Here is a 25547-nt window from a genome sequence, read left to right on the forward strand (position 1 = left end):
TTGAAAGAAGTCATGTTGAGGAAGCCATCCAAAAAATTTGAAATGTATTTCCAGGAAACGCTGTGATGGCGATTCCTGGAAATGCTAGTTACACGCTGGCCCGATCAACATATTTAAAGACAACAGGCCGAGTACCCCCGGCATTGCAGTCTTAAAGTACTCTGGCATGCCGACAGATAGTACTCTATCTGGCAATATATAAATCAGGCCCTTAATCTCAAAGTTTGTAACCAACACTTTACAACGCCTGTGATATTGGTTAATTCTGATATCTACCAACTGGTTCCGTCACTTTTGTGAAAGCTGATCATTTCTGGATTTGTCAAGCAACCACATCCCCCATGTATGGCACTGGACCAGTGCCATACCTGTTAACTTGACCCCTTGTCACTCGGTTGACCAATAGGCTAAATGCCACTAGTATAATAGCTGAAATTTATACATATAAAATAGTTCTTCAGAAGGCATATCTTCTGTGTGATTTAGAACAAGTGCCACAACTATCACCTCACTACATTTGTGACATTAATCCAGTGGCCCATCTGGCAATTGAACCTGTTACAGTTCTCATTGAGTTAGTGGCAAAGTGAGCAAGTGATCACATGTCACCTGTATGCTATTGAACGAAGGCATACCAGCCATATAGGCCTATTTCTTCTCAGTGTTATTGCTATATGTATCACCCGCCCCATATTCACTTTAATGGAAATGCAATTGTGACTAGTGGAACTCAATCAACCTGTGTGAAAATGAGCCAGAGCCATCCCTGCCACAAGAGTGATGTGGTGGCAAACACCATATTGATTACACATGTGTGATTTGAACTGATATGACACTGACATCTAATCTTACTTCATCTGTGTTATATTGTGTCATTCACACTATTTCACCTTTTTAAATCCGCAGTGGAGAAGGACATAGTGTTGATGCTGTTCTGACCCGCTGACCTGTAAAGAAGCTTAAACAAAGCATTTTAGGGGAGACTTAGCAAATAATCTGACAGACATTATTGCACCAGGTGCCGCTGTACACTATTGGTCATTGATATAGTGAATCAAGATGAATATGAGGTGAAAGGGAAGAGTGCACTATCTGTAGTAAAACTTCTGAGGTGAACTAGTAAAGTGTATACTTTTTTGTAATTTGAGTAATATCTCAAAGGTAAATTGTGGGTTATTTAGATCGTAGAATCAATTTCGGGGTAATGTTTTTCTATATGTAACCAAGTCGATGTCTCTTCCAAGAGAACTAAAGAAGAGCAAACTGTGGAGAATTGGGAAATGTACTCATTTCGGTTGTGCATGGGTAGAATTTCAGATGAAGAGGAGGATCTGAGGACTGAATCATGTTGGCGATATTGAGAGGTCCTAGGACAACCAATCCTCTTCTAGGAATTGAGAGGGAGCTCGACAGGGTGAATCTTTCAACACAAAGTAGAGTCTGTCCCGATATCTATATTGATCAGGTAGCTAACTATGTTCTTATTACAGCATTGACTAATACTAAGAAAGCAGAAGAGGTTTGTAATGGAAAGTATAGAATACAAAATAAATTCAGCACTACTTTAGGTATTTTAGATTCTCAAACTATGAAAGCATACAGGTTTTTTTAAATTATCTTTAAAATTCTTTTTGCTACAGTGCAAAAGTAGACATCAGATGAACATCTTCTAAGTGCTTTTCTCTGTTTCAGTGATAAGCGTGACGCGACCCCTGGATTATGAGCTTGTCGCAAATGGTGTGATTTACCTGACAGTGATGGCGATGGATGCAGGCATTCCTCCTCTGAACAGTACAGTTCCTGTTAGCATTGAAGTGTTTGTGAGTATCCTACAATACCTACTCTTTCTTTTAATGCAGAGAGTAAGTGTCAAAGTCTAAGCCATAAAGAAGTGGATGAGCCCAGGCTTTGAAAACTGTCTTTACATCACTTTTGACTACATTGCACATCAGAAGAAATTTCTACTTCAGACTATCTGTATCCAGTTTAATGTGGTGTTCTTAGAAGGAGATGAAGATTATCATTAGTGTCCATATTGTGCAGGATGGCCCACAATGAAGCATTTCCTCGATTAAACAAAATTCATCTTGTATGCTATTACCCATACAACTGAAGCGTGTTGGACCCAGGGCAATAGGAGTAGACTTCCTGATGCACCACTGTTAAATTGGCGCTAGATTAGCCCTTCACGCTTCGAGCATTGCCCAATTGCAAGTGCAAAGACTTGGAAAATGTGACTTTGCTTAAAGTAGCAATAATACTCATACCTGACTCGGTACTACATAAAAACGTAGACACAAATTGAACAAAGTGCAGCATCAGACGTGTTTGAAAAACGGTACTAGCAAAAGTTCAAGTACCTTTTTTTACTACAAGCATTTTTGAAGGAAGACTTGCTACATTGTGCTTACCATTTTCTTTAAGTTTACCTATTTCTTGACACACTGACTTTTTATTTAGGTTTACTAAGCACCTCGAACACTCATGTCATACGAAGGTCACATTTAGCAGCACATTGATTGAGGTGGATGGTAAAAAAAATAATGTTTGGAAGAGAGGGTTGGTGAACACAGTGGGGATTATAAGAGAAAGGATGCACTTCCAGTTGAAGGAATTCTAATGTTTGAGGCTTACTTTGAAGATATTTATGGAGGTGACAGATTTTTTTTGGGGGGAACGATATAGGAGGTGGTGTACCAGGAGTAAAAAAAAACGATCAGTCTTCTCAGGGGTGTAATGTATTATGTGGTGTGGTGGTGAAGGTGTAATGACGGAAAGGGAAGGTCGGGGGTCTAAGATCTAAAGGGAGATGGCATGTTTACTGTAATGGGGAGGGGAAATATCTTTTGACTTATTTGAACAAACTAGTAGTGAATTTGTTTTGGTACTTGATGCAGACTGTGAACCTCCCTGCTTGACGTTGGTAGGGGATGAGGTTGCTATAGGTAGAGGTTAAAAGGAGGACTGAGGAGAAGACTGAGTTATTTTTAAAGTGGTGAAAATGCCACCAGTGGACCCAAGTACCAAGGGGCTGCTCAGGGTAAATGCTTCAAGGACTGAGGTGTTAATCAGAAAGAGGACTACAGAGTGGAAGGCAGGGTGGTGGGTGCTGCATATATTGAACAGGAGGCACCAATCGCATAATGTGCAACGAGAGTCCCATTCCACTGTTGATGGGAACCCCACAATTTGACCCCAGGGAAAGAGTGAACTTGGTCCAGACAAAAAGAGATGTGAGATTATATTTTTGGGGGGCTGTAGGAGAAGGCGGAGCTAAAGGTTCCTAGCTTGTTAAGGTTCACCAATAGACAGCAGACATGTCTTGCTGGAATCTTCAATTATATATATATATATATATATATATATATATATATATATATAAATAAGTATTCTGATTCTATCCTTCAAGTTTAGTTACCATATAAGAGTGAACATTTAAAACATTTTAGACAAATGGGGCCTTTGGTATTGCAAGGGAATCTTATGTGCACACATTACCAGCAAGGTGGATGTGGAAGCCGGGGATTGAGTGATGTGAGCATTGTCAACCTCTTTCTTGTGGCTGCCTAAGAATGAGTGAAGCAGGGATTCTGCAGCCACCAGACATAAAACACGAAAGCAAGAAACAACACAGTGACAAAACATAGGGGAAAAAATGTATATTGCAACTCCTGGCTAAAGTGCATTTTCAGACTGGTGGCATGCTTAATGGTGGGGGAGTGCGTTGCTGGCAGAGCATTGTATTTCTAATAATCCTATGTGGAAGCGTGTTGGTGTCACTCATGAGTGGGAAGAGTGGTGTTTTTTTCTTGCCTCGGGCGCATAACCCAACAGTGTGAATGAGGAGTAGGCATGAGAGACAGACCCGGGCATTATATTCAGTTGGTGTTTATAATTTAATCTACAGGTCCCATGTTCCCCAAATTATTACAGCATGTTGAACAATTCGAACAGACACAACATATTTGTTGCATGCAGTTGCATACATTTTGAGAGATGTGCAGCAATGATGGATACACAGATTTCCCAAAAAGTATTAAATTATCGGAAGACAAACTATATGCCCTATTGCCATTTTTAAAGTCAGACAGGAATTTATTTTGTATATCTTGGAAGAAGATTGGTACAGAATCCACTGGCTGGCCGTCTTTATAATACCTACCTATTGCATAACCCCTTATCTTGGAAACTCGCCAACTTGACCTCCACATTTTTGCAGATAGCACCCGATTTATCAGAGCAAGTGCTCCAACAAATGGAAAACCGCTTTAATGAATCTTTCAGATATGTGGTGCAGTGGGTGACTCTTCCAGATATGGGGTAGAGTGGTAACAGGAACATGGATTTAAAGCTGGGACTTTTTGAACCCCTGTCTCTGAAAATGATAGGTGTCTCAGTTCACAATTCTGCATTGGAATCAATCTTAAACTCAGAATACCGAGCTATTCAATTCTTGCAAGAGAGAAGACTGGCTCTATGTAATGTCTCAGCGGAGTAGAAAGGCACTTGCCGAACCTAAGGCCAAAGACACTCAACCACAACTCCTGATCTCACACAGCTCTTGATGTTTGGTACTCTTTGGACTGAAAATAGATAGAGTGCCAGGCTGACTTTGAATATCTTCTGCACACACACTTTAGAAAAAATTGGCAAGGGAAAACAGAGGTGAAGCTTTAAAATCTTTAGCTTTTCTGGCACAATTGTTCAGAATATATTCATACTGATATGGTGCAAACATTCTAGAGGCGCTGTATAGGTCTGTGTTCTTTGCAAATCCAGGTGACAGGCATGAGATTGTCCTACTCTGTGGGAGAGATCATTCCACCATAATCAAAATGTTTCCATGAGACACTAAAAATAAATGGCGGTACTCATGTTCATGGATCCCCATGTTAGATGCATCCTGGGCTCAGGTCTGTTGTACCCCAGCCACCTTTATCTTATATTAAATGGCTCTCAGCACGAAACATGTCTACTATTTTCTAGACATGGAACCAAATGCCAGGAAGGGGCACGTGACACACTTTTGGGTATGATAGGTCTATCTGCAATTCAGTTCATAAATCTGGGCAAAAGGTGTCCTCCACAAGCAAGCTGGGGAGGAGCAGTTTGTCGTAGATTCTTTGAAATATCAGAGGAGAAAATAATCTTGCCTCATGAGATGAACCTCATTTCCTTCAACTCATTGTAACCTCTGAGAAACTCATTTGCATTTATTATTTTAATTTGATTTTGGACTTCTGAAAAACATCAGGTTAAATACCCATAAACCAGAATACAACTGCCTGAATCGTTCCAATGTCTCTGGTAAAAGATGAGGGATTTTGTTTCAGGTCCCTATAGCATATTTGATCTGTCTAAAGGCTTTGTTCTTTTACCCTCAAAAATAAGGAAATAAGAATTCTCTACATGCATTAGACTCTTCCGACAAAGAATTCTGAATGATAAGATTCTCTAATGTTCTCAAATTTTCCAAAGGGATGTCTGGTTTATGGGTCTGAATTCGAATGTCTCTTAATATATACCTTCTTGTTGTCCTATTTATAGACGTGATCACATGCCACTGGATTTGCACAGCTGTGTAAGTGCAAGAGGGGTGGGTTTAGCTAATGATTACATGAGTATACCACGGAGACACAAATAAAGTCTTTATAGAATGGACAAGTCATACAGAATGTATCGCTTGGGTGTTTTGTCCTGTCTGCCTTTCCTTTAAGCCTAAAAAAGTAGACACAAGAAGCAAAACATAGCTTGGCATATAGAACTATTGTTTTTTAAAATTAAGTAGAGGATAAATACAGGAAAAATACAGACGTCTGCAGAGTTAAAAAAAAATCTCCTAAAATGATATACAGCTTAAATAAAAACCATGTGACAACAAAATACATTCAGACATGATTTAATTGTTTCACATGACATATTACTAAGATGCAAATCTGTTTGCCAATATATATTTCAGTTGTGAAACTGGACAACTGGGTGAAGCAGTGCGGTCCTGCCTGGCAAGGGCCAGACGCTTCTTTTCCTCTTGCTGTGAATGGGTGTTCTCAGTACTACAAATACAGTACCTCTTTCCTTCATCTGGGCGCTCCTGGTCTGGTGATGTGTGCTGTTTCTCCACACACCACCGCCACATTTTCCACAAATGTACAGTCTGGGAGGCTTTCATCTGCCGGCATGTTTTTCACTTGCAGCCCCAGTTTATTTTTCAACACTCCCACATAGAAATCATGCTGGCGGTTAGCAGCCGCAATGTCCACCACTTCCCCCTTTTGCGTCCTTAGGGCTTCCTCACACAGGGATTTAGGAAGAGCCCGGACAACGGCATGTGTGCATTCTCCAAACCTTGACATGCGTAAATCTGCCATGGTACTACTGGTATTTAAACCTTGTGAACAAGCACTAAGATGACTGACAAACGGAGCACAGCAAGCGTCTCCTACGCACTGCCTGCTACAAGGAACACAACTCTATATTTAGGCTTTCCTGTTTTCAGTTTCTATTTTGGGTAAATTCTGGTGGTGTTTTGTCAGTGTTTTCCAGTGATTTCAATACCTCGAAAAAACTGTGCTTTTCAGTGGTTACTAATTTTCGCGCCATAAAAAACAACTGAAACGATGTTTTACCGGTGTTTATGGGACGCTTTGCTTTTATTATTGTTTGCTTTCTTAATTGGTGCATGGAATATAGACAGTCTATGTACAGTGTATATGAGGTTAAAATACATTTTTACACTTGCGCAGAGTACCAAAGTGAGGCTTCATTGGCTTCAAACGCCATAGTTGGTAAAGAGACATTTCTATGCATCATAGCTAGCCATTTCTCATGCATTCAGGGAGTTACGACTGGGGGAGACTTGTCTCCATATTTACAATACAAACACTGGAGATTAGTATCTCCACACTAACTTCAGTCTCTTGCATTGTCAATCCCAACACCGGGCACTGCCGCCTTAAAACATTATTTCACAATGTGGTCTCCAAGCAACACGCTCTAATGCTGATGCAACATTGGGGGTATAAGACCACAAACCCATTACAAATTATTTCACAAAAGGAGATGCTGCACTCAGGGCCGGCTTTAGGGCGGTGCCACCGGTGCACCGGGTGCTGGCTTCCTGGGAGCGCCGTGTTTGAAAGTTTATTAAGCTTTTGAAGCACCTGCTGCAGCGTTTCTTGCAATTACCAGGCCTCACATAAATGTCAAGAAAACTCGTGTGATTAATTATGTTCCTGGAGAGAGATCAGCATTTTGTATAGTTGAGGTTTTGACTTAGGCGAAGTTAGTGCAGAGGGTTAATATGCCTGCTGCAAAGAACGTGTACCAAGTAGATTACAGAGTGCGTATGATGTAAACAGATCAGCAGGTTACAGCTTTCAAAAGAGACATCCTTTTGTTACTTGCAATTTATAACTTAAAGTCGTATTAGGCACTTTGGCACCATCAAGTGGCCAAGTGGTGCAACAGCAACGAAAATCTGTGACACTCGGTTTAAACCGAGTCCGCTGATTTTCGCCCGGTAGGGTACTGTCGGTTAGATTCGGTTAAAACCGAATTCCGGACAGCCTATCTATATTTATGCTGGATAAATTCTATATAAACGTTCCTTGCTCCTCGGTAACTATGAAAGCTATTTTCTCATTGGTCCCTCATCCTAGATCCTCATTGGACATTTGGAAGTCTGCAATGACTGACTGACAGTTTTATCGTCTGCCCCGGTTCTGTTGGATGATTTCTGGGTGAATCGAAAAATGACGAGGCAGTCTACTTGGGGGAAACTGAGCCCTGAGCGCTTGTTAGAGAAAAACAAAACAGCAGTGCTGAGCCAAAGGTCGTGCCTGCAATGAAAGGCACAGCACGTTTTAAAAATATTTGCAATGCAATAGGTCTCACATTTAAATGCAAGACCTATGGCATTGGAAACAAGTGGCCGCGATTGTCCCCGCTGCATTGCCTAATGTAGGAACTCAATAAAGATAATAGAACACACACCATCTAACAACCAAGTAAAGGAGGCAGTAACCATGGGAGGATACAAATGACGACATGGCTGGACTACGGAGGGACTAACAAGCCCATTAAGGAATCAGATGCCTGCAGTTACTAAGACAAAGACACAAGCCAATGACAAATGTGGATGGGGCTTCTCCTCCGTACTCTACCTACAAAAGATTGCCAGAGCAGCGCTTACGTGCTGGCTCAGGCTGGACCTAAAAAGGAGGAGGCACATAGGCCGCTCAATAGCCATGCCACTCACAGGAAAAAAACAGGGAAGTTATACTCATTTGCGTAAGGTAAATTGAGTTGATGAAGATGAGCAACAAGTTGGCCCCTTGACAATGACAGAAGGGATTAGCATTCAGCTACAGAAAATTATTGCACAATTGCACTCTAACTGTGTACTTGGGCCAAATGGTATTCCATAAGCAATTTAAAAAAGTCCCCCATGTTTTGGGCAGATAAATTAGCTCCTCTCTTCATCGAAGTCCTTTTGGAAAGAAGAAGTCTTAGATTCCTGGCGAGGTTCAATAATACACCCCATTTTCAATGGAGGGAAGAGGAACCAGTCAATTAATTACAGTCTGATATCACTCTTAGATGTGGAAGCAAAATATTTTCCATGGTTATTGTTGGAAGACCTCAAATCCTGGGTTAAAGAAGAGAGGTAAATACCTATGAACCAGACAGGATTCTGCCACCATCACGGCTGCATCTCAAACCTGTTGGCAATCTCTGTGCTTATGGCCTGGGCTGCTCAGTCACACACACTCTTATTATATATTTGTTTAGCCGAATTTAAGGCAGCCTTTGACCCAGTCCCACCTGAAGTCTATTTTGGATAAAACTGCAATCATGGTCCATCTCTGTGAAACTGCTATGGGCAAGAGTACTTTTATACTCGGACACTTGGACAAGGATAAAATTAGGTGAGTGCAGGTTTTTCATCCAGGAAAATTTGCACCACAGTAGGGCTAAAACAAGGCTGTGTCTTAGCCTCCTTGCTTTTTAACTGGGCCTCCAGTGATTGCTTAATAAAGTAGATGAATATAACAGGTCCAATAAGTTTGAAGTGAATTTGGCAAAAATGTAAACAACTATCTATGGCAAAATAATTATTAAGCGAGCGCCTGGCAGTTGAGCAATTAAAGCATCAACAAAGTAACAGAGTATAAGCATCTAGGAGTCTGGATTGACGTAAGAGGAAACCTGACATGGCAAAAAGACTTAATCAGAAATAAAGCTTGGGCCCTGGCTATTAATGGGGCACCAGCCTAGATCCAACCCTCCAGGATTATGAAGGAGAAGTTAATGTCATCAATTTATTGTAGTGTTTTAATGAACCCTTATGATCCACTGTGGTTTCATGACAGCATGCATTTTTTAGAGAATGTTTTTATCCTTGTTTTTGTTTTCTAATTATTCTTTTTTGAAAAGATTTTAATTGGTTATGCAAATAATTACATTTGAATTTCCACCTTAAAATAGTCTATTAGCAATTGGATGCCGTATTCACAATCTGGCTCAGATGTCGCTGTTAAGGTTTGAAAAAGGTGTAGCTTAAACAGCATCTCTCCAGTCCACTGAGCAGGAGAGCTTGGTACTTCCCAGGAGGATTAGATGATGTGACCTTCAAATTTTTTTGAATATTAGACCCTCGCGCATGCATCACCCATCCTGATCAATTTTGAAAGCAATTGGCTAAAAGCCATGTGTTTTACAAGCAGTTCTGAAGAGGTACTCGTGAAAGAATTGAATATTGTATGTCAGGCGAGTGGAGTATCCCAATAAATAATAAATGTTTGTCGGAGTCTATACAGAGGGAGAACCGTTGACCAAAAGGTAGCTTAACAGTGCACTTCAGGCGCGGCCGGCACTGGTAACAGAGGTAGGGCCGGGGCGGGGCAGGTGGACAGACGACGGGATAGAGAAAGTAAAATAAAAAAAATATTAAAACCACTTACCTTGCACTTGCCGCATCGCCAAATCAGCGATATCAATGTAAATGTTTTTATTTATTTGTTTGGCAGTTCTGAATGGGACCAACATGTGCGTGGTGATGTCTCAGTCCGATCCGCGCTATCGGAGTATTAGGATCATTGTGTCAGAATCAGTAACCAGTGCTGGTGGTAGGACTGGTGGTACAAAGGCCCACATGCCCTCATGCATGTCCAACCTGCTCCAAATTAGGCCATTGCTTAATTCAATTCAACATGGGCATCTGGACAATGACTCACTCCACGGTGGGATGCTATATCCAAAACAAACAGCTGCTTTCCACGTTGAATGCAGAACCCTTATTGGTTGCTTCGAAAACTTTGACTGACTGGACTACAATGATAACTTGTCATGACTGACGTCCTACGCCCGCAGCTTTAAACTCTTTGGAGTCATTACTAGTTAATGCTAGGGAAGCTATTCCATGTATTTATTCATATAACCTTTTTAAAAATAATGTTAAAGCGGTTTCATGCAGTGAAATTCATGACTTGATAGTTTAAATTCATACTGTGAAATGTTTGCCTCGAAAATGTCACTTCACTGAGTGAAGGCGCTGGCCTGGTTCGCCGTGCCAGGAAGTGTGCTGCAGACCTCTGGCAATCCTTGTGCCAGGGAAGGAGAGTTCAGGGCAGATGGAAGGCAAAGACCCTTTGCTCTCAAGAAGCCCAGTTCAATGCTGCCTTAAAGCTACCATCTCATGACTGTCCAGGGAGGGCCTGTCTTTGCTCTGTGGAGCCGGTGCTGAGAACGGGGTTCCTTCGGTGAAAGGTTTATTTATTTATGCATTTTTATATAGCGCAAACTTTACCCGAAGGGGTCAGAGCGCTTTACGATAGAACCAGTTACATTACATAAGGACTTCAGAGTACATGGATTACATATAAGATACACGAGTCTAAACACAAAAGGAAAATGTTACAATAGTGTTATGAAAGAGGTGCAATTTAAACTAAGAGTGTAGATATAATCTGCCAGTATTGGCAGGACGTCAGTGCAAAGAATATAAACATAGCATGATGATATTATATAGCATGACATTATGGTCTCAGTTGGTTTTGGTTAGATAGCAGATAAGTCCAAACAACATCCACGGGCCCCAGCCGCTAGCCCTCTCCCCACTGTTTCACTATATAGGGGGTAGCAAGCCAGACTGTAGTCAACGTGCCCATGGTGGGACAACCCTCCCAGTTGCCCTCCGGCACTGCACCAGGCATCAGGGAGGGGCAGCAGTCCGACTTCTTCACCGTGGGTTGGTTGAGCCCCGCGCGCTGGGGGAAGCTGAATCACAGAGGAGCACAGCGACGGTCTCCCCACCTCCAATATGGCTACCATTCCCTGCACTGGCAGCTCATGGTGTTCGAGAGAGTGGAGAGTCAGCAGCAGCCTGCCCTCACAGTTGGTCCTGGCTCAAGTTCATCCCCTTCGTGTAGGACGGGGACTCGTCTCTCCCACCGGGGGGGGAGACAGCAGGGAAAGCAGTGCAGGTGGCCGTCAACTGGCACTCAGAAGGCAATGGAGGTGGGCGCTGGTGGGCTCTCCCGCTTCGTCTGGATACAGGGGCACAAGAGCGGCAGCGGGCCCCCGCAGCTGCCCAGATTCCTGTTGCCCTGGGAGCAAGCAGGGTGGAACTGGAAGGCAGCACGGGTGACACCCGCCTCATCGTTGATGCACAGTCCCCGCTGTGAACCCCACCTCTCTTGTTTTTGCCCTGCAGGATCGCAGGACCGCTTCCCAAGGATCCCAAGGGACGTTGGCTCGAAGAGGGGGACCACTCCCAGGGAACAATCCCTAAGGTGAACCCTGGTTGGGTAACTCCCTAGCAGTCGGCCATCTTGCGTGTTCTGCTGGGGACAGCGTTCATAGGTGCTATGTGGAAGTGTTTGGGGCATTATGAAGTGATGCTCTTTTGCCAAACACATTTTACTCAACCCTCGACAACCAACATTACGCCGCAGTGACTTGGCGTTTTATCCCTGACAGCAAGCATGGTTTAATCATTTTGCTTCACAGTGCTCATGAATGATGCAGTTTATTTACTGCACCTACCTAGCGGTGATCAGTTCCTGGATAAGTAAAATGTCAGAACCCGTGACCAGGATTATACTAGTGCTTAATTTGAGCCAGTGGTTTCCTGTGCTGGCAAGGCACTCACTTGGCAGCACCAGCACTTATGACAGTTATCCACATGGTGGGCTGTTTGTCTGATTTAGAGTGAGTACAACAACAGTTTGTGTACTAATTCACTATACGTTAAAAATTATTTCCTGCCGTCCATGCTTATCTTATAGGTTTGGGGGCCTATAATAGTCTGAATTGTCACACTTGTAGGAGTATGATGGTTAGTAGCTGGTTTGGTACTGTCATTTGCATCACTGACAGGGGCAATGGGTGGTGTAGGCTGCAGTGGCCTTCTTATGAGGGCCCTGGCTCTTAAGTTTTTGCAAATTAAACACTGGGTGATGCACCCACTCATCATCAGCATCATCAGAAAACACTTTATTTGATTAATTAAAATCATAAAAGTACAGATTTCATACAATCAATAAAAACAGTCAAAGACATAAAATAAACCAGCAATATTAAAAACATATCCACAGAATTAAAAATAGCGTGCCTAAAAACCTTCAGTCAAAAATCGCTCAAGGAATGCACAAATTAGAGGAGAATTTTGATTTACAACGCACAGCTGCTGCCAGAAAATTTGCCACACTAAATATAATGCGAGTACTGCTCAACTGCTGTAGAAATAATAGGGCATGTCTAACTTGTACAAAACCAGCTTCCTTCAGAATTGGCAGCAGATATTTTTTCCGGCTAGCAAAATAGAGGTCGCAAAACATAATAAAGTGCAATGTGTCTTGAATAGAAAAATTATCACAATGGCATGGCCTACTACATTCAGTTTTACCCCAGGATGGATAAAAACCAAGTGAGTGCTGAATCAAATTAAAGCGAAATCTCAGCAAAAGAAATCTATGATGTGGATTAGATGCAATACTTAGATAAGGTTCCAGCGAAGGAGATAAGAGAAGCATAAAATGCATTCTAACACATGGTTTTAAAAGTTCCCTCTCTTCGCGATCCAGTTTGACCCTATCTATAAAGGACTGCTTAATCCAAGCTAATTCAGCCTTAACAATATGTGATGGGGATGAAAAGAGCTCTGGACGCCCCAGACGGGAGAACGCCGCTCTGACGTACTCCAGCCATGGTATTCTTTTAGCATGGTCCAAAGCTAAAATGTCATTAAGAATCAGATGATTGAGAGTGATTTCCTGATTTAGCCAGGTTTTCACCCAGCACAACAGTGGGGCCATCTTCAGCTTATCCGAAACGTAGCCCAGGCCCACCTCCGCATGAATGGAAAAGACAGGGGTCGATTGCGGGACTGAGAGCAAGTGTCTCAAAAATCTATTTTCGACCGCTTGGATCGTGTCCTGTGAAACATAGCCCCACAGTGCCGAGCCATAGGTGGCGATAGCTAAACATTTTGCAGTATAGACTTTTAGTAGGGCCTCCATTGGTCTTGCCCCCAATCTTTTAGCAAAGCTCAAAAGCGCAGAAGTAGATCTGGCTACGGAGTTGCATTTGAGCTTTATTTGCGGGCCCCAGGTACCACTCTCATCAAAAAGGACCCCCAAATAGCAGAAAACCTTAACTCTCGTAATCTCCTCCCCATTACAAAAAAAGGATCGAGATTTAGGTTTTCTGCCCTGTTTTCCCACCACCATGAAATGAGATTTCTTAATATTCACCTTGAGGTCTAAAGCAGCCATAAAGGCGCCAAAGGAATCCAGCAGTCTCTGAAGCCCCACCCCAGTGCGGGCCAGTAAGACCGCATCATCAACGTATAGGAGAACCGGTATAACTAGATCCCCTACACGCGGCGCATCCGCCCTCGGGGTCCCCAGAGACCTTTCCAGGCCATTGAAATAGATAGTAAAGAGGAGTGGGGCAAGGATACACCCCTGCCTCACCCCTCTCTCTGACCTAAAGTGCTTAGTGCATTTCCCATCCTGGGTGACCCTCACTGAAGCAGAGAGATCCTGGTGGAGTGCTACTAAAAAACCAACCAGGGGAGGGTCAATACTCAGATCCAACATAATAGACCATAGCTTTGACCGATTGACTAAATCGAAAGCGGAGGACAGGTCCATAAAGGCCATAAAAAGGGACCCATCCTTAGCCACTGTGTATTTACTGATTAAAAGCTGGAGATTTAGACATTGATCAAGGGTCCCCCTATTCGCTCTAAACCCATATTGTAAATTAGACAGAATACCCCGGCTGTCCAGAGCATCCCTAAATTTAAGAAGTAAGACCCTGCCCAGAATCTTCACTGCAGAGTCTAGCAGGGAGATAGGTCTATAACAGGAGGGGTCTCCCCGTATACCCTTTTTAAAAATTGGAATGATTACCGCCGTAGCCCAGGAATCCGGGAACCTGTGACCAGACACAGCATTAAAAACGTTTGTTAAGACCCTAGCCCAAAGGATAGGGGAAGAGCCATATAGGTCTGCCGGCACACCGTCAGGACCCGGCGCCTTGTTACTTGCAGAATCCTTTATGGCTTTCTCCACATCCACACAGTCAAAGGACAAACAGGGCAGTGAAAGGGGTTCTAAACTAGTGCTGCTACTGGGAGGACTTGAGCCACCCGCTCCATACATATTACTAAAGTAGTCAAACCATTGCTCATCCGGAATTGCACAATCCAAATCAGAGCCCACGGTGCCCGAAAAAAAAGGATGGTTAATTGTTGCCCAGAACTTACCGCTGTCCCGAAGGACATCGATAGATAAAAGATTGTTCCAGGCCTCTGATTTAATTGCCTTTTTCCGTTTGTCAATAGCCATTTTATAGGCCCCTCTGGCTGCTACAATTGCCCCCCTATCCCTAGGGCAACTATTTAGTGCCTTATGTAAATTACTATGGGCCTTAGAACAACTTCCGTCAAACCATCTTGACGGATTACTGCAACTGCGGGTTTTAGTGGAGGTCAGGTCCCTGGAGATCTGGGCGCAAATAGCCTCAAAGGCACTAACCACCTCCGCCGCCGGTGAATTATCATTAAGGCAAGTGGCCCAGTGCCGATTAACTTTAACACACAACTCCTCCATAAATGTTTCGGGTACCATCTTGGCCCATTTGACTCTACGACCCTGGTCCTTCGTACTCAGGGGAAGGTCACCCTGGCCAACATGACGCGACTCACCCGAGCTTTCGGGCATGACCAGCTCCAGAAAAACCGGATTGTGATCACTAAGAGCAGACGGGATAACATTATAGGCTCTTACCCGTGCTAAAGCACCAGAGAACATAAAAATATAGTCCATCACTGACCCCGAGGCCGTACCTTTGTACGTAATAGCCCTACCTCCAACCTCTATAATATTAGACTCAAAGATATTGGAGGTGGCCAGGAATTCCTCTAGGGCCTCCCCCTGCTTAGAGTGCTCAAAGTGAGAGGCTACAGCCCCTAATGGACCCTCCTGGTCTTCATGGGCCCTCACATGGCATACGCCCTCGCAGGGATGAACATTAAAATCACCCATAAGGAAGTTCTCGAAACCAATGTTTTGTTTCTGACTGTACTCTAGAATTAAACATTGTAAGGCGGCCATGTGTTGATTAAAAACCACACAGTCCCTAGAATTATAGAAATTAATCAATAAAATTTTCAGGAAATGGGAGACGAGCCATTCGACACAGAGAAAATTATTCGAACCAGAGGCCAGGCAAGTAAATATGCCCTTCAAATGAAGTGCACAAAGAAATATTAGGTCCCCTTTCGCTCGTCCCACCCCACCCACAACTGCCGGTACCACATAGCTGGAGTAGCCATCCAGATGGAAATTAATTGAGGAATCCCAAGATTCCTGTATAGCAATAATATCATAATCTCCAATAAAGTGCAGCCAAGATACATCCGCTCTCTTGGATCTAATCCAAGCAACATTCCAGCTAATTAATTTACAGCTATCCCTGATACCCGGGGTTACTGGCGATTTTAGGGAGATACGACCGCCAGATGTGGTCCGACATCTCTCCTTTCCTCGACATGTTATCGGAGCCTTCAAAATCCGAGGCCATAAAGATCTTGCAGGAAGGGGAGTATGCATCAGCGGAGATCATTGATGCAGCAGTGGATGTGGCATCAACTGGGTTCAGGCATTTGGCAGGAGCTGCAGTGCTGAGGAGGCAGGGTTGGCTAAAGTCAACATCTTTTCGCCAGGAGGTGCAGTCTAAAATCATAGACATGCCATTTGATGGTGAGTCCTTGTTCAGTGCACATGTGGATGAAGCACTACAGGCGATTAAGAAGGATACGGAGACGGCAAGGTCCCTGGGTAGTTTGCAATTTCGAAAGTCTTCCTTCCGTGGAGCCAGAGGACGTGGATCCTTCTCTAGCAGGGGAGGTTATAATCAGCAGCGTTCCTTCCAAACCTCCCAAACTGGCCAAAGATCTCAGAATTATCGCCAGCAATATTACGGACAGCGAAATCAACCATATTCGCAGCCTCGAAGGAAACAGTCCTTTCGTGGACGAGAGTCCAGTAAGAAGCAATGAGTTCTGCCACCTGCCACCATCTCTACCGTTACCACGTACAAAGATTGGAGGTTAAATATCCCACTTCTATTCAAATTGGTCCAAGATTACCACAGACAAGTGGGTATTAGATATAGTATCCAGAGGCCATGCTCTGGAATTCACAAAAATTCCGCCAAATTCTCCTCCCAAGGGCCCACCCCCTGCTCATCTCAAGGAGCTTTTTTCCCAAATAAATTTGATGATTCAAAAAGGAGCAATCGAAAAAGTCCCTCTCCTACAGAAAGGAACGGGCTTTTATTCAAGGTTTATCCTCATCCGGAAAAAGTCAGGAGAGTGGCGTCCAATTCTCGACCTTCGCGCTCTCAACAAATTTTTAAAGAAAATATCTTTCTGGATGTTAACGCTCCAAGAAATTCTGCAGTTGCTTTCGATGGGAGATTACATGGCCACCCTCGACCTGCAGGACGCTTATTTTCATGTACCAATCCTACCCAGGCACAGAAAATTTCTACGGTTCAGAGTGGCTGGCAGGGATTTTCAATTCAGAGTCCTCCCATTTGGACTCCGTTCTGCACCCAGAGTCTTCACAAAGGTCATAGCGCCAGTGACTGCGCATCTCCGTCTGCAAGGAGTTCAAATATTCCCGTACCTGGACGACTGCCTTATCAAGGCGAGTTCCGCCAAGGTAGCATCCGAGCATGTTCAAAAATGCCTCTTACTCTTCCAGTCCCTGGGTCTGTCAACAAATCTGGAGAAATCACATTTAGCTCCTTTGCAAAGAAGAACGTTCCTAGGAGCGACATTGGACACGGATCTGTCCAAGGCCTTTGTGTCAAAAGAAAGGCAAATCAAGATATGCAACCTTGCGCGCTCACTACTATCAAAAGAGTGCGTTTCAGTCCGTGTGTACAAATCCTTCCTAGGGATGATTTCTTCTTGCATTCATCTCATTCCAAACTGTCGGTACAGAATGAGACCGTTGCAAGAGGAGCTCAATCTGCAATGGCTTCAGATCACAGGGTCATTCGAGGATATCATTCACATCACCTCACGAATGCGAGACGCCTTTCAATGGTGGGGTCAGATGAACCACTTGAAAGAGGGTTGTCCATTTCTGGTCGAAATGCCGGATTTCACAGTCACCACAGATGCATCCCTCGAGGGTTGGGAGCGCACCTTCAAGGAATGACAGTCAATGGCAGGTGGACTCTAGAACAAAGAAAGTGGCATATCAACCTGCTAGAGCTGCGAGCCATATTCTAGGCTCTAAAATCCTTCCAAGCCATCATCCGAGGAGCATGCATATTTGTAAGAACAGACAATACAACAAGTATGCATTACTTGAACAAACAAGGCGGGACGAGGTCAGCCCTCCTATCTCAGCAAGCGCAAGAGATTTGGGATTGGGCGATTCGCCACAAGATCAACCTCAAAGCCATTCACGTCCCAGGAATCACGAATGTTCTGGCGGATTCCCTCAGCAGAACCACAACGTCGAATCACGAATGGGAGGTACACCAACCATTCCTAGACGGGGTATTTCACGAATGGGGGCATCCCGATCTAGACCTCTTTGCAACCAGCCAGAACCGCAAATGCCCATTCTTTGCAAGTTGGGCTCCCCACAAGGACTCGCTGGGAAATGCCTTTTTCGATGAATTGGTCGCAAAGATATGCCTACGCTTTTCCACCAATCTCGTTGGTTCCACGAGTTCTGCGCAAGATCAAACAACAGCCTTGCCGCATGATTTTAATTGCTCCCAGGTGGCCCCGCCAGTACTGGTTCACAGAACTTCTCCTCCTCTCGGAGGCCGAGCCCATACAGTTTCGACCAATTCCACATCTTCTGACCCTTCAGAACGGTCAAATTTGTCATTCGGACCCAGCATCGCTGAGATTAGCGGCATGGCTCCTCAACAGCTTGAATTTGCACACCTAGATATCCCTCCAGACTGTCAAGAGGTTTTGGCCAATGCTCGAGCACCCGCAACTGTTAAAACTTACAAACTAAAGTGGAAGAGGTTTTGCATGTGGTGTCAATCTGTTAATCTCCATCCGATCCACGCAAGACCAGAGCAAATTCTGCCTTTCTTTCTTCAGTTGGCGAGGTCAGGTCTTTCCCACTCTACTCTGAAGGTGTTCTTGGCTGCAATTTCAAGGTTTCGGCAGGATGGTGTTAACTCTCTCTATTCCAATAGAGTCATCCAACACTTTTTTAAGGGGTTATTTAGGATGTTCCCGCCTATTCGGCGTCCACCTCCTTCTTGGCACCTTAATATAGTACTTTCACAACTAATGCGGCATCCTTTCGAGCCCATCCACAAGGCGGATCTAAAGTTCCTTTCTTGGAAGGTTGCTTTATTATTGGCTCTAACTTCAACAAGAAGGGTTAGTGATCTCCAAGCGTTCACTGTTCATCCACCCTTTCTGCAATTCACATCTGAGTCTGTGGTGCTGCGCACTAATCCAAAGTTTATGCTGAAGGTTCCGACGGATTTCCATCTTAATGAACCCATAGTTTTGAAAACATTCTTCCCAAATCCGATAACAGCTGCAGAAAGGGCCTTGCACTCCCTAGACATCAAAAGATGTCTGAAGTTTTACTTACAGCGAACAGCATCACTGCGCAAATCGGACCAACTCTTGGTAGCATATGGTAAACCACGCCAAGGCCATTCAGTATCAAAGCCAACCATAGCTCGTTGGATCTCGGCTGCAATTTGTTTATGCCATGATCAAGCTGGAAGACCATTGCAAGCGACCCCAAGAGCACACTCTACGAGAGCAATCTCTTCATCTACAGCTCTTTTCGCCGGTGTGCCTCTTCACCAGATCTGTAAAGCGGCAACATGGTCCAGCTGCCATACGTTTACCAGACACTACAGTTTGGAAGCTGCAAGTGATGTGGATGGATCAGTGGGACAAGCTGTTCTACACAATCTTTTCAAATAAGGTGAGCCTCTGTTCTCCCTCCTCCACTATGCTGTTATAAGACGCTCTTTTCCATACTGTTTCTATCTTGAAATTGTTTTGCATATGTTGAAGCACACATGTATTTCTCTATGGTTATACTGTTTCATAATGTATATGTCTATGATACAAAGTGTCGTCTTATGAGCATAAGGTTATGTACTGCTATCTACTCTGATTCAGGCATGTGAATCTATGAAAGACACCCCAAATACTGGAGAAGAACAATAGTTACTTACCTGTAATCTGCGGTTCTCCAGTATTGGTGTCTTTCATAGATTCACATGCAACCCGCCCACCTCCCCTCAGAGGCTTTTTAGGCTATTATGTATTGCTTCACTCCTGTGCGAGAAAATCTGAGAGCCTGAGCCTCTGAGGAGAACATTCTGGTGGGTGCTGTCGCCTGATTGGCTGCAGTTTGGACTGGATATAATGACTATGATAGTCATAGCTGTGGAAGTTTTTTCCCTTGTAGCTTAGGCTACTTTACTTCCTGGTTCAGGTTACCAGGGTTTTTTGGTTGTTATATGCATAATTATTGCTTTTCTATGTACCGTGGGACTCCCACTCCGACGACGGGGAATTATTCAGGCATGTGAATCTATGAAAGACACCAATACTGGAGAACCACAGATTACAGGTAAGTAACTATTGTTCTTATCAGTCAATCATTTGCCGCCAGATTTGACAGTGGGGTAAAATGATTATTCAGGGTCAAATTGGTAGAATGGGGTACAAAAACATTATTAGGTACCTGACAAACACTGGGCCTGGATGTCCCCCCCCGGACTGTGACACCCCACCCTGGGGGACTGTCTATAAGGGGGTAGTTGTCTGTAAGAAGGTAGTTGCCTGGGAGGTGTAGGGAAGGAGTATTTAGCGACACGGGGTTCGCCCGAGTGACTGTATATGCCACCTGCTAGTTTTGATGTGGGTGGGTAGAAGAACCCTAGGGGCACTGGTCTAATACCCCTATGCCCAACCTCAGACCCATCCCAAAACAATCTATCTGCAATGTCCGGGCTATTAAAATTAACTATGACACAGTCACCCAAGATCCGCTTTGGCCGCCGCCCAACCCACCCCACCCTTCTTGCCATGATGATGTTGGGGGCAATGTCCAAACCCCCACAACTGGAGGCTATACACCAAGATCTGGATGCCTTCAGTAAATCAAAAGTGGATTCCTGCACACCATCACGGAGCGGTGGTACCCCAACAAAGACAGCCACCAAGGGGGCCGCTTCCGGGGGAAGGTCAAGGGTAACCAGACTACCCCTTGTCTGCCACGCACATCGGTCCGGGGACTGGGGTGCCCTATGGCTCGCCACATGAGGCGTATTTACAGGGGTGTGCTTCACTAATAACGGCTGAGCAATAGAAGAGGGTCGGCCCAAGCTCGATGCCATACCTGGGGTGCTACTATTTCCCTGTGGACAAAATGGAATCATAGGGTCGGAGGATACTACCGTTCCCCCCTCAGGGCTGTGTGGGCTGCATGTGACCTGACCAGACCCCCCTTGTTGTAAGCTAAACTCTTTGATGGAGGCTACAAATTTAGAACATTTGTTAAGCAGGTCAGCAACACAGGCATTTAAAGTCTCAACAATGTCTTTTGCGATGCCCACTAGTAGAGGTTCTAAGCGTGAGGTGATAATGTCTTCTAGTAGGTCCGCCGTGAGATACCCCAATGCCCCTTCAGTAGATTGCGGGGCTTTGGGGGTTTTAGGACGTTTCACGGTCTTCTTCTTACTAGGCCTTATAGTTCCTACATTACCATGGCCCAAATGCCCCTGTTGAACAACCACAGCCTGGGTAAAATCACCAGGGTCACTCACTAGAGCAGGATTAGACACCACCACCACTGGTTCCAAAGGTATACTAGGAACTACCACACAATCCGTAGATACACTGGACAATGTAGGGGGTAGCAGGCCAAGTTCCTGTTCGGCATTTGCAACTTCTTTCGTTAAAACCCCGACAGCAGACGACAAATAGGAAATAATACAGTCCGATTTTCTAGCAACCTTGGCTTTGCTCCCATTCTCCTCCACATTCACAACTTGTTTGCGCTTACCCATTCCGAAGATTTGGGGGGGTGGCCCGGCCCGACCTCCTTCGACCTCTGACGGCCGCAGACGGCCCGCCCTTTGCCCGGGCTTCGACCCGCGTGCGTCCCGCGTTGCGGGATGTGGGGCCTGTAGATATAGCACGTGACCTCAGGGGGCGTGCCCGCCGATGCTGTCGCTGCCCCTCAGGCTCCTGGGGCTTGTGGTGCGATGGTTGCAATGTCAGCCGTTCCCCGAGTGCTTTGCGATGCGTCTCCCGAGGAGCGGGAGACGCGAGGTTCAATTTCAAGACCCCCGGTAAGAAGGGGGCGTGCTCGCCGATTCTGTCGCTGCCCCTCAGGCTCCTGGGGCTTGTGGTGCGATGGTTGCAGGGTCAGCCGTTCCCCGAGTGCTTTGCGATGCGTCTCCCCTACACCCACTCATAATACAAATGGTGGAGACAAAAGCATGACTTTGTGTAATGCTCAATTTGTATCGGACCCTGGCTGCTGGTGGAGGCCATTGGCTCTCGTTTTTGGGTGCTTATTTTTATCATCATACTATCACATTCAAAAATGTTTATTGGGATTTAGAAATCCATAAAAAATACATACAATGAAACACTATGATGATAAATATTAAGATGTTATAAAGGCCTAATGTAGCAATACAGTACAGTGATTTAGTCAAAATGATTGACAAGCAGGCATCATATGAAAATACCACAAATACTCAGTCAAAGAATTGTACTCTCTCAACATAAAATACAGTAAAAGCATATTAGTCAAGTTCAACTTGTTTGCGCTTACCCATTCCGAAGATTTGGGGGGGTGACCCGGCCAGACCTCCTTCGACCTCTGACGGCCGCAGACGGCCCGCCCTTTGCCCGGGCTTCGACCCGCGTGCGTCCCGCGTTGCGGGATGTGGGGCCTGTAGATATAGCACGTGACCTCAGGGGGCGTGCCCGCCGATGCTGTCGCTGCCCCTCAGGCTCCTGGGGCTTGTGGTGCGATGGTTGCAGGGTCAGCCGTTCCCCGAGTGCTTTGCGATGCGTCTCCCGAGGAGCGGGAGACGCGAGGTTCAATTTCAAGACCCCCGGTAAGAAGGGGGCGTGCCCGCCGATGCTGTCGCTGCCCCTCAGGCTCCTGGGGCTTGTGGTGCGATGGTTGCAGGGTCAGCCGTTCCTCGAGTGCTTTGCGATGCGTCTCCCGAGGAGCGGGAGACGCGAGGTTCAATTTCAAGACCCCCGGTAAGAAGGGGGCGTGCCCATCGATGCTGTCGCTGCCCCTCAGGCTCCTGGGGCTTGTGGTGCGATGGTTGCAGGGTCAGCCGTTCCCCGAGTGCTTTGCGATGCGTCTCCCGAGGAGCGGGAGACGCGAGGTTCAATTTCAAAACCCCCGGTAAGAAGGGGGCGTGCCCGCCGATGCTGTCGCTGCCCCTCAGGCTCCTGGGGCTTGTGGTGCGATGGTTGCAGGGTCAGCCGTTCCTCGAGTGCTTTGCGATGCGTCTCCCGAGGAGCGGGAGACGCGAGGTTCAATTTCAAGACCCCCGGTAAGAAGGGGGCGTGCCCACCGATGCTGTCGCTGCCCCTCAGGCTCCTGGGGCTTGTGGTGCGATGGTTGCAGGGTCAGCCGTTCCCCGAGTGCTTTGCGATGCGTCTCCCCTACACCCACTCATAATACAAATGGTGGAGACAAAAGCATGACTTTGTGTAATGCTCAATTTGTATCGGACCCTGGCTGCTGGTGGAGGCCATTGGCTCTCGTTTTTGGGTGCTTATTTTTATCATCATACTATCACATTCAAAAATGTTTATTGGGATTTAGAAATCCATAAAAAATACATACAATGAAACACTATGATGATAAATATTAAGATGTTAAAAAGGCCTAATGTAGCAATACAGTACAGTGATTTAGTAAAAATGATTGACAAGCAGGCATCATATGAAAATACCACAAATACTCAGTCAAAGAATTGTACTCTCTCAACATAAAATACAGTAAAAGCATATTAGTCAAGTTCATAGGCTATATTTTCCAAATGACTAAGTGTCTTCCTTATTTTTATGGCTGAAGAAATAAATGGTTGTTTTTGCATTTGTCACCCCGAGTGGGAAGGGTATGCTCAGACGTGAGTCCCTTGCTCTCCATGCCACTGGAATCAGGCTATCCTGGCTGATGAGGGCTGAAAGCCCGAAACCGGTCCTAGGATGCTTGTTTCCAGTCCAGGGAGGACCTGGCTTGGCAGTTCGGGCTGGACTGTTCCCATGGGGCACAGGGTCAAGACTGATTTGCATATGGCTGGGTTCAAACTGGAATGGCATGGTGAGCAAAAAAACGATGGATTTAGGCCCAGATCTCTGTACTGGGGTGAATGTATGACATTGTTCTGCATTCTGTCCATCAATTGTTGTTTTTGCATTTGTCACCCCGAGTGGGAAGGGTATGCTCAGACGTGAGTCCCTTGCTCTCCATGCCACTGGAATCAGGCTATCCTGGCTGATGAGGGCTGAAAGCCCGAAACCGGTCCTAGGATGCTTGTTTCCAGTCCAGGGAGGACCTGGCTTGGCAGTTCGGGCTGGACTGTTCCCATGGGGCACAGGGTCAAGACTGATTTGCATATGGCTGGGTTCAAACTGGAATGGCATGGTGAGCAAAAAAACGATGGATTTAGGCCCAGATCTCTGTACTGGGGTGAATGTATGACATTGTTCTGCATTCTGTCCATCAATTGTTGTTTTTGCATTTGTCACCCCGAGTGGGAAGGGTATGCTCAGACGTGAGTCCCTTGCTCTCCATGCCACTGGAATCAGGCTATCCTGGCTGATGAGGGCTGAAAGCCCGAAACCGGTCCTAGGATGCTTGTTTCCAGTCCAGGGAGGACCTGGCTTGGCAGTTCGGGCTGGACTGTTCCCATGGGGCACAGGGTCAAGACTGATTTGCATATGGCTGGGTTCAAACTGGAATGGCATGGTGAGCAAAAAAACGATGGATTTAGGCCCAGATCTCTGTACTGGGGTGAATGTATGACATTGTTCTGCATTCTGTCCATCAATTGTTGTTTTTGAAGAAATAAATGGGGCAGCTGGAAAACACTGTTCCAGTGAGTCGACCTTAAATAAAAAGGTATAAGCAGCCTTATGTTAACACAAGCCATATGCTTTAAACAATGGTTTTAAAGGGCCTTTCTAACATCCTTATAAAATTTACAAAACAGGGCAAAATGTTTTGCAGATTGCACACATAAACCATCACACGGGTGTTAAGAACGATAAATACAACAGCTATATACACCCTGATGAATGCAGGCATAGCAGTACCAATAAATGCAATCTCGATGTACGCTGTAATCTATGCATGCATTATGATGGCAATACCAGCAAATGAAATACCGATGTACACTGTGTAACCTATGCATGCACAGTGATGTCAATATCAGCAAATCCAATGTCAATGTACACATAACTTATGCATGCATCGTGACCTTAATTTCAGTGAATGCAATGTTTTTGTACAATGTTACAACCCCCCATCCACCACTCTCCAAAGGTTGGTAACATGGTTTTCTCAATTCCTGGGCTCTGCACCAACAAATCCATATATATAATTTCATTTAAATTACGTTTTAGGGACATCTTGCAGAAAGATAACATATGGGGCTATCTGCGGGGGTAGATGTAATATGTCGTCGGCTGGGGTTGTCTGTCTTGTATTCACTTTACTCTGTGGGCATATGGGTTCCATAGGTGGTTTAAGTTCGGAGTTAAGGGGGAAGCAGAGGGGCCCCTCTTCACTCTTGCTATTGTGGTGGAAATAGGGGGTTTGAGGGTGACTTATCCTCAGCTTAGGTCTTCTTGGTCAAAGACTGAGGGGCGATGGAGAGCCATTATGACAATCTACTGATAAGTTACTGCTGGGAACAGAGTTCTTGTGGGTGCCCAGAAGATCATTAACACTTTGTTTGAGAGAGGGCAT

The 25547-nt window shown here is 45.1% G+C and overlaps 1 protein-coding gene across 1 annotated transcript in view; it reads left to right on the forward strand.

Moving 5' to 3' along the window:
• LOC146867050 (cadherin-23-like) overlaps positions 1–25547 on the forward strand; it is a 571698-nt gene that overhangs the window by 387442 nt on the left and 158709 nt on the right. Inside the window, exon 7 of the mRNA XM_085619648.1 lies at positions 1693–1820. Within this exon, the coding sequence (XP_085475774.1) occupies positions 1693–1820 (128 nt within the window). The remainder of the gene's footprint in view (positions 1–1692; positions 1821–25547) is intronic.

The sequence above is a fragment of the Triturus cristatus genome, chromosome 1_2 (assembly GCF_964204655.1).
Source record: "Triturus cristatus chromosome 1_2, aTriCri1.1, whole genome shotgun sequence".
NCBI classification, from domain to species: Eukaryota; Metazoa; Chordata; class Amphibia; order Caudata; family Salamandridae; genus Triturus; species Triturus cristatus.